This window comes from Lontra canadensis, unplaced genomic scaffold (assembly GCF_010015895.1).
Source record: "Lontra canadensis isolate GAN:19392208 unplaced genomic scaffold, GSC_riverotter_1.0 scaffold41, whole genome shotgun sequence".
NCBI lineage: Eukaryota > Metazoa > Chordata > Mammalia > Carnivora > Mustelidae > Lontra > Lontra canadensis.
The window spans coordinates 14,427,942-14,440,859 of NW_022631035.1; the positions used below are offsets into that span (position 1 = coordinate 14,427,942).

Here is a 12,918-nt window from a genome sequence, read left to right on the forward strand (position 1 = left end):
CGGGGACCTCAGGCCACTCCTGCTTGGAGCAGGACGGCTCTGGCTTCTTTTGGCCAAAAGAGCCAGCCTCCCGTGGCAAGGTTGGGCCCAAGGGAACTGGCTCAGCTCCAGGACCCTCCGAGCCAGGCCTCTCTCCCATCACTCTAGGCCTTCAAAGAGCCTTGCACAACAAAAGCCATCCTCCCCTCACCTGCTCTGTCTTTAGGCCACCGAGACCCGACAGCACTGCCATCCCAGATAGGGGTGAGTGGAGGAGGTCAAGGGAGGGCCCTGGTTCCCAGACCCCCAAGGCCCCCAGCTGGCGGCGGCTTCCCAGCTCTGGATGCGCTTAGACGGGCCTGTGCTCCGGGGCAGAGCTGAGGCCAGTTCAAGGTCTCCATGTGGTGAAGAGGGTTTTGATTCGCACAGGAGACAGCCTGGCTGTGGTTGAGGGGTTGGGAGGGGCTTGGGGAGGGCTGCCAGGCATGGGTGCAGAGTCGTAGGCTCTAGAGGGGCACTCAGGGGCTCCAGGGCTCTTTCCAGCTCTGCAATGAAGCTGGCAGGGTCCCAGGGCCGGTGTCTGTCCTCATGGTAGGCTCTCTGCGTCATAGTAGTCTGGGGAGAGACGGCACTTGTGTCTTGGCTCCCGCCTGCCTAACAGGGCCCCAAGGAGCGAAAGGGAAGGGGACAGGCCAGTGGCCTGCAGCAGTGATGACAGGTGCTCCCCGGCCCCCAACATGGCCCTCCTGGCCTCCTGACCCAGCCCTGGGCCCCACTGCCCACCCGCCCTGCCCCTACCTGAAGCGGGGGGGCACATCCGCACCCACAGTGCCTGTGGCACTGGGAGGTGGGGGTGGGGGCACGGTTACAGATCTCCTGACATGGAGGAAAGAAAAGAAAGACCCCCCCCGCATCAGAAGCCTTACCCAGAGGTATCTTCACCCACGCCCAGCTCCTAGTGGGCTCTTCCAGCCCAGCCCCAGAGCAGGACCTCAGCAACACCCAGATCCCCTGTCCTCACTTACCCTCCCCTTTTCCGAGAGGCAGGAGGGCAGTGCTGAATCCTGGCTGTGTCCTGCAAGTGGGGCTGATGTTGGGGGAGGGAAGGAGAAGGGACCAGCCAGGGTAGCGAGGGGCCCAGCATGGGCATCGGGCAGGGCAGGTAGTGGTGGTGAATCACCAAAGGCCCTTCCTCCAGGGCTTGCATCTCCTCCTCCTTCTCCTCCTCCTCCTCCTCCTGTTGACCTTCCAGGTAGACCTGGGGATTGGGGGACAAAGGGAGGAGGGAGGATGAAACAGGACCCAGTGTCCCCACCCCCACTTCTCTGTTCCTCTGACTTCCCCAGATGAGCATCATAAACCGGCTTCCCTTTACTGAGCAGCTACTGTGGGCAAGTCAGGTACTTTGGAGACGTTTTTTCCTTATTTTGCAGGAGGGAAAACTGAGGCTCAGAGAGGTTGAGGAACTTGTCTAAGGTCGCCCGCTAATAAGTGGCTGAGCAGGGACTGGAAGAATCCAGGTATGACTCCAGAGCGGGGTCAGGAGGCCAGCGACCTGCATCTGGTCTTGCCCCTGGACCCACCAGCCCCATCAGGGAGGTGGGGTGCTCATCCCAGGCGCCCCCTGAAGGCCGGGGTGTGAAGAGGGCCGGCAGCCTCCACAGCCTGGATGGTGGACACAACCTGGCCTCCTCCAAGCGCCAAAATCCTACCTGGCTCTCAAGGACTGGTTCCAAGGTCACCTGCTCCTCCAAGGAGCCCTTCCTTATTCCCCAGGGCACGCGCACTCGCTCGTACCTTTCTGCTCTCCCTGTGTCGGTAGGGCAAAGTCGCCTTGTATTCACAGTCATTCATTTATCTTTTTACTTGTTCAACAAATATCACTAGAGCTCCTAATAAGTATTCGGCAACCTGCACACTCGGTACAGGGTGCCTGTCCTCCTAAGCCTGCAGTCTAGTAGGGGGTACACTGGCAGGGAGACCTCCTTGAACACAAGACCTGAGTGCTCTGGATTTGGGGACTCTCACTCCATGCTGCTTTGGGGCCCTGGCACATAACATGCCAAAGGGACCCAGTGGGGACAGCTGCACTGTTGCCTGATTCTTTTTCTCCAGGATCCACCCCAGATGGATCCCCACCCTTGGACTTGCAGGTGGGTGACGCCAGTGGCACACCTGCACCCCACCCCCAGCTGACGCACCTGCGGGTGGCGAGACACTGGTCCTTGGTTGAGCGCTGCGGCCACCAGCCCGCTCAGCAGCAGCTGGTGCATCTGCGCGTTCTGCAGCAACATCAGTTCCAGCAGGTCTGGCGGGCGGGGGGGGGGGGGGAGTTCAGCAGGCCCACGCCAGGCCTCCCACTGCCCACCGCCCGCCCGGCTCCCAGGGACTTACCTCCCCCGCCCCACCCCCCAACGCCCAGCCCAGGACCACGCGGGAGGGAGGTGCAGCGAGGACGCCCAGAGAATGTGCGAAGCAGAGTGGGGTACCAAGGCGGGTGAGCCCGGAGTCTCACCTTCCTTCAATCCACCCGGCTGTGGGGTTGGCTGTGGGACTGCCCACGCGACGGGCTGCAGGACTGTCACCCAGGGCTGGGGGGAGGGGGAGACTCAGCTCTGCGAGGCCGGCAAGGGATCGGACCAAGTTCTCCCCACCCTCCGCCCCCGTGCACCCCGCGAGTGGCCTCGCCCCGCCGGGCCGCCTCGTTCTCCTCCCTGCCCGCACGGGCTCCCGGTTCCCGGAGTCTCCTGGGCGGCTGGAGTCCCTCTCTGCACCCACCCCACTTCCTCCAGGGTTCCGTCCCTCTGGGGACGGCTCCCCAGTTGGCCAACCCCCCAGGCCTCCCAGGTAAAAGCCGGCTCAGCCCTCACCGTCGGGGCGGCACTCTGCGGTGGGGCCTGACCCCAGCTCCCTCCAGTGCCGGAGGCCATGCGGGCACCTGCGGGTCAGGGTTACCTGGGCGACGAGGGCGACGCCAAAGCCTCTTCCCACGCATGCGCAGGTCCCTCCCCGGCGCGGGTGCTCCGGGCGCGCTCTGCTCTCCTCACCTTGGCGGAGGGGTGGCGGGGAACAAGGAGTCCCCGAGGACTCCCTGCCCCAGGAGGCCGCTCCCTCTGCCGGATGTCCACCTCCAACAGCCCTGCGCCGCCGGGCTCCCAGGTCCTCGCTGTACCTCCCACCCGTGCGCACTTCCGGGGCCAAGCCCCGGGGCTCCTGTTTGTGAGTGAATGAGTGAGGGGCTGGGAATTCCGGCGCCAATGCCAACACTTGGTTTTCAGGTCCCAGGATTGGCTAGGATGATGAGTTAAGCAAGAACAGAGCATTCTGTATGCAGGCTTGGCAGGGAAAGGCAGGTGACTGAAGGCAAAGGGTGTGTTCTCCGTCAGTCTGAATCCGAGGGGCATCCTTTGGGCCAGGAGTGGTTTCTGGGGCAGACCAAGGACGGAAACATCAACCAAGTTCACAGAAAAGGCTGGGCCCTGGCCAGAAACAGATGGCTGGCCCCTTGACCCCCCCCCCGCCCCCCCCACCCCCGTGGCTCTTTGCTCCCTCATTCCTGGCTGCTGCTTGGCAGAGGTGGAGAAGCGTGGGGAGATCAGCACCAGTAACCCCATTATTATCCCACATCCTGGAAAAATGACCAAAGCATGCATTCTTTTGACAGGAAGTTATCAAGGTCTTCTTGGCTTCAGAACAGGTGAGGGGAGAGATCTATTTCGGCAGCTGTGACCATCCCAAGATAGGCCCTGAGCAGCAGTCAAGGAAAATCCAGACAGGAAGCTGGGATTAGCACCCTTGAGTTGCCCTTCCCCCACCCTCTACTTCTATTCAGCTCCTCTTCTCAGGAGTTTGGTATCTAGAACCACAAAGACCATTCGGACCTCCTCTCTCGTGTCTTAGTCCCTGGGAGGGGGCCTGTGGACAGAGCTTTAGCTGGGAGTCTTACCACTTCAGTGGCCTTCAACAAGCTGACATCCGGCAATTTGGTGACAGGCCTGGATGGAGTGGGAGGAGCACAGAGGTGCATCTTTCCGTCTTTCCTTCTGCACCCTCATGGCAGTAAGAGGGGCAAAACCAGTCTTTGTGTTTAGCATCAGCAAAACCTTAACCCAGGAGTTGCCTGTAAGGTGCCCTTCTGAACACTGGAGACACAGTGGTGTATTCTGGCTGGTCCCAGCATTGTTGGGAAGTGAAAATGTACTCAGGAGAAGGGAGCGAAAATACAAGGCTCCCGCGGGAGAGTCCTAGAAGAAGGGGTCATATAGAGATGAATTGATCACTGAGGGATAGCGTTCTGAAGCGGACCACCTTGGGATGGGGCCAAACCGTGTGGGAGAGAGAGAGGCAGGCCAGGCTGGGGACACAGCCTGGGCAAAGGCGTAGGGTCAGGCATCGACGGGCTCTAATGATGCAGTGGGCACATTGTCTGACTGTGATGCAGGGTCTGGGCTGAGAGAAGTTCCAGCAGCCCAGCCAGAAACAGGTCAGACCCACAGGCCCAGTCAGGAATTTACGCTGTGCCATGTGGGTAATGGAGAGCTCTTTGTGCATTCTGAGCAGGACAGAAATGGAGAGTGATGTGTGCACGGCCATGTGTTAGGAAGATTCATCTTGTTCCTCACATCTTCGTGTATGTCAACCAGAATTAGGAAGAGCAAATGTCTGACGGGGATGTATCTTCCCAATGGTATACTGTATACATGGTATACAGTTGGTTCCTGAACCCAACTACAGCGTCTCCACCTGGGGATATTTTCTGGCTACAGGTGAGGCAGGCCAGTGACTTCTGGCCAGAAGCAACCCTGATGCACTTGAGGGACAGCAGCTGATGGTAGAGCCCGCTGGCCTCAGTGGGACAACTCTGGGAGAATCCTCCCCCCGAAGTCTGTCAACACCTCCATGTGTCCCAGTTACAACCTACTTACCAAGAGAATATACACTTCAGTGGCTTTTTTCCTTCCTCCGTCATTTCTCCACTCCTTCACAGTGAGTGCTTCCTGGGAGCTCCTTCCAAATAAACTACTTGCTCCCAAATCCTTGTCTCAGGCTCTGCTTTTGGGGGAATCCAAACTAAGACACCAGCCCCCCATTCTCTCTGTCTCTAGGCTGCTAAAAACTCCTGGAAAACACAGCCCTAGTAGCTCTATGATAAATCTGTGTTCAGTGAAGTAAAATAGCAAAACAGATGCTGAAGAAAAGTCATCAGGTAGTGTAACAGCCAATGGATTAAACTGAGGCAAAACCGGTGGTAGGGAGGTCCGCTGGAGGCCACCACCCTCCTCCCTCTAAAAGCAGCCCAGAGGGGCACCTGGGTGGCTCGGTAGGTTAAGCATCTGCCTTCTGCTCAGGTCATGATCCTAGGGTTCTGGGATCAAGACCCATGGTGGGCTCCCTGCTCAGCAGGGAGTCTGCTTCTCCTCTCCCTCTGCCCCTCCTCCGGCTTGTGTGCACTCTCTCTCTCTCTCTCTCAAATAAATAAAATCTTTTAAAAAATTAAAAATAAATAAAAACAGCCCAGAGCAGGCTGGAGGCAGCCGTGGAAAACAGGCAGGGCTTGGCGATTACTTCAGTACCTCAGACGTGTTCTGGAAGATAGGGCTGAGGTAAAATGGTCTGGTTTCCATATGTAAGTAGAGTTTTTTGTCAAACGAAACTGAGCATTTGCCTTTTGAAGAATGGCAAAACTGCACGTGTTTATCTGCCTGAGTTATTTTGCTTATAGATCGGACATTAGTCCGACAGGGGAGGAAGTGACTTTCCAGCCACTTGGCTGGCCCACTATTATTTTCTTTGAGGCACCGAACACTCTACCTATTTCCTTTTCATTTTGTCCCCATGAGGACTCTCGTTCGCATCTTTGCTTTTGTTTTGTTTTGATTTTGTTTTACCGGGTTTTTCGTTTGTTTGTTTCTGAGTGTCCCACAGCGATATATATCAGAAGTCCCCTGTTGCCTCCGTAAATCTATTTCTGGGAATAAACTAAACACGGCAAAAAATTTCTCTTCAAGTGTGTTCATCACAGTGTTATTTTTAAGGGTCGAAAATTGAACATACCTGTGTCCTTCAAGAAGGGAATGGCTGTGTAACTGAAGGTAAGTCACTCAAAGGAAGTTTGTGCAGTCATTTAAAAAAAACCCACAAAACATGAGCTCCTTCCTCTCCTCCTCAGACGGGAATGGAGAGAAAAGAAAAGGACTCCAGTGGAAATTTCAGTGTTTCTTTTTGGTACAGATGAGGAAATGCTGAGCAGAGACAGATGACCGACAGCAGGCCGTTTTCTTGGGCCCCGGTCCTAATGGGAACACTAACTGGAAGGAGCTATTTACATGACTGACTGACTGGCTATGTTGGGAGGGCCTTGAAAATACCACAGTAAAGAAAGTCCAGTTTTCTTCTTAAAGGTTCTGACTGTGTTGTTTCTCCAGATCATGGCTCTCCTTGTGAGCTATGGGGTGGATCCCTGAGCCCCTCCCCTACTCCCTGGAATTGGGGTGCCGCCAACCATGGGGGAAGCACCTGCTGAAGATCCCAAGAAGTCCCCCTGAGTGAATGGCTCAGGGAGGAAACTGAGGCCCAAGTGGGGGTGAGGGGTGGAGGGTAGTGGCGGGGACAGGGTACAACAAGGTCAGGGTGGGATTTTCTGAAAGGTGGTTCTATTCTGCAGAATTCTTGTGTTTGTGGCCAACTGAAACTCAGCCTAAACTAGCCTAAGGAAGAGGGATGCTTTTTGGCTCACGTGATGGGGGAGGATGGTGACAGGGCTGCTCTGTAGTCCCACTGACTCAGGGGTCAAGAAGGGCCTTCAGGTCCCTCTCTCATCTCCCTCACCTGTGTGTGGTGTCCTCGTTCCTCATCCCACATACAGGCTCTTCCACTTGGTGGGAGACATGCCTCAGGCACCTTCAGACTTACTTCAGTTACTCTACACAAACTTAGAGAATCCTGAGGAGAGACAGATTATCTTTCTTTTGTATGGATACACATATATCCCCAGGAGGGACTATGATTGACCTTACCTGTGCCACATATCCATCTTTGGGACCAACCACTGTGGCCAAGAGCGTTTACCAGACCTGGGTGACCTGCCCCTCTCCATGGCCTAGGTGGAGGGTGTAATCAACAGCCATACCAGAATGACATATTTAAGGTAGGGAAAGAGCAGTTCCCCAAAGGAAGGAGGAATATTGTCATTAAGAGAGAGAGATATTCATTCCCCTTGGGCTTTGGGGAAAAGTCTTATTTCACATACAGCTTTGGTTTTCCAGTCAGCCTTATTCCTAGTCCAAATGACACCTCACGCAAATTAGAAACATTAGCCCTCTCCTCCAGATAGTTTGCTACCATCTGCTAGACAATCTATCATCTTAAATACATGAATCTATAATGATAACAAATGTGATTGGTGCCCAGAATTGTACAGTGTACAACCCAGACAACCGAACACAGCAGCCCTCCCCACCCTTCATATACTACAATTCCTTTCAATTACTTCAGCCCCTCATTAAAGAAATTCTTACCCCATAGAGCTCTAGGTAGTGCCCAGGTAGAGACCATAAATGGGAATGACAGCTGCCTGCCTACCTCCTCTCCAGCACCCACAGACAGGGAGGAGTGAGCTACCAAGGGGACAGTAGCCAGGAGCAAAGCGAACTGGAGCCAAGGCAGGGCCATGAGTAATGACAGGAACCCTAGGGAACAGTTCCAGGGAGACAACTTGGGAAGGAAGAGACAAAATGTTTGCTTTTCCTCTGAGTGCTAAAAGAAGAGGACCCATGCAAAGAAGAGGCAGGGGTGTGCAGACACCCGGATCACATTAGCAGAAAAACTACATGGAAAACTTGTGACAGAAAGGTGTGTGAGCCAAATAGCATAAGAACCACACACAGAGAACACCCACTTCACACCTATAGGTTTGGGAGACATACCTCTGAGGGTATGAAGTTGGTGTTGGTCCCCTGGGGAGAGCTGTGGGCAGTGCAGGCATAGTAGAAAGTTCTCCAACCACAACCAGGCCTGGCCCCCAAGAAGGGGTTCGCCAAGACTGACGTTGGGTCCACCGAGAGTGTGCTGGGAGGAGAGAGGCCAAGCAGCCTCGGACTGAGGGTGACCACCCCCCAGGCCTCCCTGAGCCCCTCACAAAGGCCACTCTGTCCTGGGCTCTGCTCGGCTGGAGCTCTGGCTACCAGAAAAGATGGTGTCGGGGACGGGCATGGGAGACGGGGAGCAATGCTGGGAGCTTTGGGGAACAGTGACTCTGTATTCAGTCAGGGGTTCTCTAGTCCACCTGGGGCAAGTGCAGTGGGAGAGCTCGGAGGTGGGTTGTTTCACATCAGCTCCACTAGGGGTCATCACAGCCCCAGAATGCAGAGGGGATGGGGGGTGGGGGGCAGCTAAACCCACTTCATGCTGCCCCCAACCCACCCTCCACTCCCCAAGCTCTGAGGGACAGATGTCTAGCGGGTGGGATGGTGGCGGGGGTGTGGGGAGAGTGGTTGTGGAGAAATGACTCTCGAGACTTCTGTGTGTGTGTGTGTGTGTGTGTGTGTGTGTGTGTACAGATAGGCATAAACTTAATGAACATCTAGTGACCATAGGTACACACAGGTGGCCCTGTGCACATGTGAACAGGAGCGTGGACTTAGACAACGGTGCAGATAGGAGGAACATGCACGGGCATGCGTGAAAGCCCGAGCGTGACCGTGAGTATGGGTGTGTGTACACACAGACACGCACATGATAAAAGTCTAGTGTCCAGAATACGTGGTGTTCGTGTTCACCTGGGCAGGAGAGTAGATATGACTATATGTATGTAATAATACAAGTATATGCACAAGCCTGATGTGAGTGTGGGAGCGTGTTTGCGTGAGAAATAAGCATGTGTGGGAATGGGGGTAACACACAGTGGAAGGGTTTGTGTGAATGTATGAAGGGTGATTTATGTGTATGGCTGAGCACATGTGAGTGTGGTATTTGTAGGGAGACACGTCCGTGAGTGTATACGAAGCGAGTGTGAGTGTGCAAGCTGGCACATGCCACCAGGGCTCCTGGGAATGAGCGTGAAAGGAGCCTGGCGTGTAGAATGAGCCTGAGTAAGCTCCTCAAGGATGGGAAAGGACCCGTGTGAATGGGCTCATCCGCGTGCCCCACTGTGTGTGCACGTGCATGTGCGCGTGCGCGCGTGTGTGAGTGTGAGCAGGCGAGAGTGTGCCAGCGGCCCCAGGGCCCCGGCGGTCCCGGGCTGAGCCCAAGCACACCCGGTGAAGCGCAGCCCAGGCTCCCACCTGAAGATTGGCCCAGTCCTCAGGTTTCACTCATGACCCTGTGACATCAGCGGCAGCAGCTGTCCCCGCCGGCCGGCCCCCCGGCCAAGTCCCCCAGAGTCCCAGCCCCAGCCCGAGGTGGGCACGGCGCTCCAGACTCGGCCGCAAGCACTCCGCTCCTGTCCAGCAGTGAGTACCGCACCCCGCCCCGCCCAGCACCCCGAGGGCCGGCCACCCCGAGGAGCAGGGCACCCTGGCCCCATGCCCAGCCTGGCTTCAAGGAAGCTACCACTTTGCTCCGGGCACCGCTGTCCTCCTGCCCACACCGGGCCCTGCTCTGTCCCGGCCGCAGCCGAGCTCCTTGGGCCCTGACCCTCCCCGTCCCCAGACTCGCCTCTTGCGGCCCCCCTCGGCCGCCCTCGGTGCCCCTGGCTGGCTGTCTTTGCCCTCAGCAAGAGTCCTGAGGTCACCAATGGCCCAGTGGTGAAGTCTCAGCTCCAGACGAGCGCAGGGTGACCCCAGGGACGGGACTGGGCTGAGTGTCTTCAGGAGAGGAGAGCGGAGAAGCCAAAAAGCCTGTTCCCCGTGGCGGCTCAGAAGGCAGGGCTGAAGGGGGAGGAGAGCGGCTGGAGGCCGGGTGGGGGGTGGTGGCGGCTCCTTTGCTCTGCTGGAACAGGAATCTTCCAGATGCCAGCAGAGGACACATCTCAGGCTGCACCGCCCAGGCTCTGCCCACCGCCCCTGCCTCTCCCCGGGCAGCTTGTGGCAAGGCTGGGCTGCTTTCCTGGACAAGTGGGGAAGGCGGAAACCTGGCCCAAGGGGAAGGAGATGGGGCCACAGCACTGAGGGGCCGCTGGGGGGTGCAGGAGGGGCCCTGGCGCCAGGGCAGAGCGCAGCCCCCTCCCCCTCCCAGCTGGCAGAGCTGGAAGAGGGGGCGGGCAGCCACTAGTTCGAGAAGCAGAAAGGTCTGAGCGGAGGTAGGAGAAGGGGTTTGAGAGGAGTGTAGTGTTGCCTATCAGAGAGAGGCATTTGTTCAAAAGATTGGGAAGTCCCCATCTAGAGGGCCCTGAGGGTGGGATGGGGGCTTTTGAGACTTTCCAAGAAGGCACTGGTGTGGCACAGAGGGCCTGAGCGCCTTCCCAGTCCACCCAGCAAAGGCTAACCACGTCTTGCGGCCCCTCCCCCTGCCCGAGGCACCAGGCCCGGGCAGCACAAGGGTTCACACTGCCCCAGGTGGGGAGAGGGCCGTCCAGGTGGATCCTAAACATGGCCCCGTCCACCCATATCAGCAGCAGTGAGGGCCTGCCTGGAAATAAGTCACTCCAGAGCCCGAGGGAGACTGAAGGCCCTTGAGTTTAGCCTCTGTGGAAGAGCCAGCTTGAGGAAAGTAGCTGGAGACCAGTTTGAGGCCAGTCTGGCTCATCTGGAGAGGGGAAGGGTCTGACAGAGAGATAGGAAGAGCCAATGGTGGGTTCTGTTGTCATTCTTTTTTTTTTTTTTTTTTAAAGATTTTATTTATTTATTTGACAGAGAGAGATCACGGGTAGGCAGAGAGGCAGGCAGAGAGAGACAGAGAGGGAAGCAGGCTCCCTGCTGAGCAGAGAGCCCGATGCGGGACTCGATCCCAGGACCCTGAGATCATGACCTGAGCCAAAGGCAGTGGCTTAACCCACTGAGCCACCCAGGCGCCCCTGTTGTCATTCTTCTATGACCAAGACCATGATTGCTCCTAGGGCCCTGAGTTGGAGAGCTAAGGAGACCTCAGAGGAGGCAGTAGGGGGGAAACAGGGGGAGGACCGGTTTTCCCAGGACCCTCCAGATTCCTCTGGGGTCATCCCCAGACCCCTGGCCGTGGCTGGCGGCCTCACTCTTGGAGGCCACATTGTGGACAGTTGAGGTGACCACATACGTATTTGGAACCACATCACCTGTGTGGGCGATATAAGGTCCCAGACATAACCCAAGGGCCCACTCCCATGTCCATGCCAGGCATCTCTCAGGGGGTCGGCTGGGATTTTTACTGGGGTTTTGGGAAGATAATTAAGGGTTCTTCCTAGGTGCCCCTGTCCCAGCCTGGCTTTGCTTGTCATTTCTGGTTGGGAACCTGCCCGAGGTGAGGGCTCAGGACTCGGAACCACCTTCCTAGCTCTAAGCTGCCCTGAGCATCAAGGCCTGCCTACCGGTTTCCCTCGCCTGGGCTTCTGGGTCCCACGCTTGGGCCCAGGTCCCGGGGAAGCCCAAGTTCAATACTGAAAACGCACATCTCTTGGCCAGACTATGGAGGCGGTCCTGACAAGGGCCCTGCCTTTGGAGGCTGGAGCCTATTCCGGCCCCCAGAACAGAGAAAGGTGTAGAGAGTGGTAGGGAGGGGGTGGGGGGAGTCCAGCATGGGATAGAGTTCAAGAAGTCTCCCAGGGCCAGGCACAGCCAGAGAGGAGACAAGGGATTGGACTTTACCAAAGGGCTCTCTCCAGGTGACAGAAGAGAGATGCATTGATGGGAAATGAAAAAGCTGAGGCCTGAGTCCCCAGAGAGCAAGTAGGGAGAAGGGAGGGGATGGGGGGGGTTGTCAACACCCAAGGTGTTGACTCCTCTTGAGGAAGGGTTCAGGCTCCGAGGGTCCTGTTCCTTGCCCAAGGCACACAGCTAGTGAGGGGTGCTGACGCTGGTGCAGGGCTTGGGGGGGGACAGAGCTGGCCCCTGAGACTTGGGGGCGGTGCAGGGGGTTCCCGTGGGTAGCCTGAGGGCTGGGGCAGGTGCTGGGCCTTCGGCAGGGGTCCCACTCTATAGCAGCAGAGACAGGCCATGGTACACAGGGGCTCCTTTAGGAGGTGTGTGCTTATGGGGCTGGGGGAATCCCAGGTTACCTCTACCTCCACCACCCCTGCCCCAGGCCTTTCATGTGCTCTGGCCCCCCTTCTGCCTCGTCAGCAACAGCTATTTTTATTCCCTGAGGTTTTTAGTCAACAGCCATCATTGGGGGATGGGGCAGCAAGAGGAGCAGGAGGGGCTCAAGGAGCAGACAGAGAGGGGGGGTGGCAGGGAGCTGTACCCCTCAACAGGCAGGCTGCCCCTTCCCCTCAGGCCTTACTGCCCTCTGCCAGGAGCCCTAGCATAAATGCAAAGGACAGAACCACAATGGTCACCAGACCCCACTCTGTTTTTTAACTGGTTTGTGAAGCCAGGTGCCCCTGCCCGCCTCCCCCCTCCCCACAAGTTAGGTGCTAGAAGGACATGGTCCATGTTAAGACCTGGGTGACGATGTAGCTTAGTGTTCAAGCGCCGGGGTTCTCCCGAGAGCCCCACGGGCCAGGTTTCAGCCCCAGTCTACTACATAAATCACCTCCACCAAGTGACTTACCTTCTCTATGCCTCAGTTTCCTTCTCTGTCAAAGGGCATGACGATAGGATCATGGTGAGGAGTAAGAGCTCGTGAATGGGAGGTGCCAAGAACAATGCTTGGCGTGTCGTCAGTTCTACATGTTAACTAGTAGTTAATGATCGTGGCTCTTACCAGGCTGTGACTCTGATATCAATGTCTCATCTTGGGGCGGGGGGAGGGTTGGCAACGGAAGGAGGGAGAAGAGTTATGAAGGTGGGTCTGCCGGGCAGGAGGCGGGACAAACTTTCCCAGCGCTGGGCACCCTGCATAGCTCGGATGGGGGATACGTTTTTTTCC

At 56.9% G+C, this 12,918-nt stretch overlaps 1 protein-coding gene across 1 annotated transcript; it reads right to left on the minus strand.

Annotated features, from left to right (window-relative positions):
* Window positions 1-307: 307 nt before the first annotated feature.
* On the minus strand, window positions 308-2,953 carry PRR29 (proline rich 29). The gene is given in 6 exon segments (XM_032870845.1): window positions 308-790; window positions 792-855; window positions 1,005-1,237; window positions 2,181-2,287; window positions 2,495-2,570; window positions 2,850-2,953. Coding segments are annotated over 6 exon segments (765 nt in total). The 5' UTR covers window positions 2,910-2,953; the 3' UTR covers window positions 308-565.
* Window positions 2,954-12,918: the final 9,965 nt, after the last annotated feature.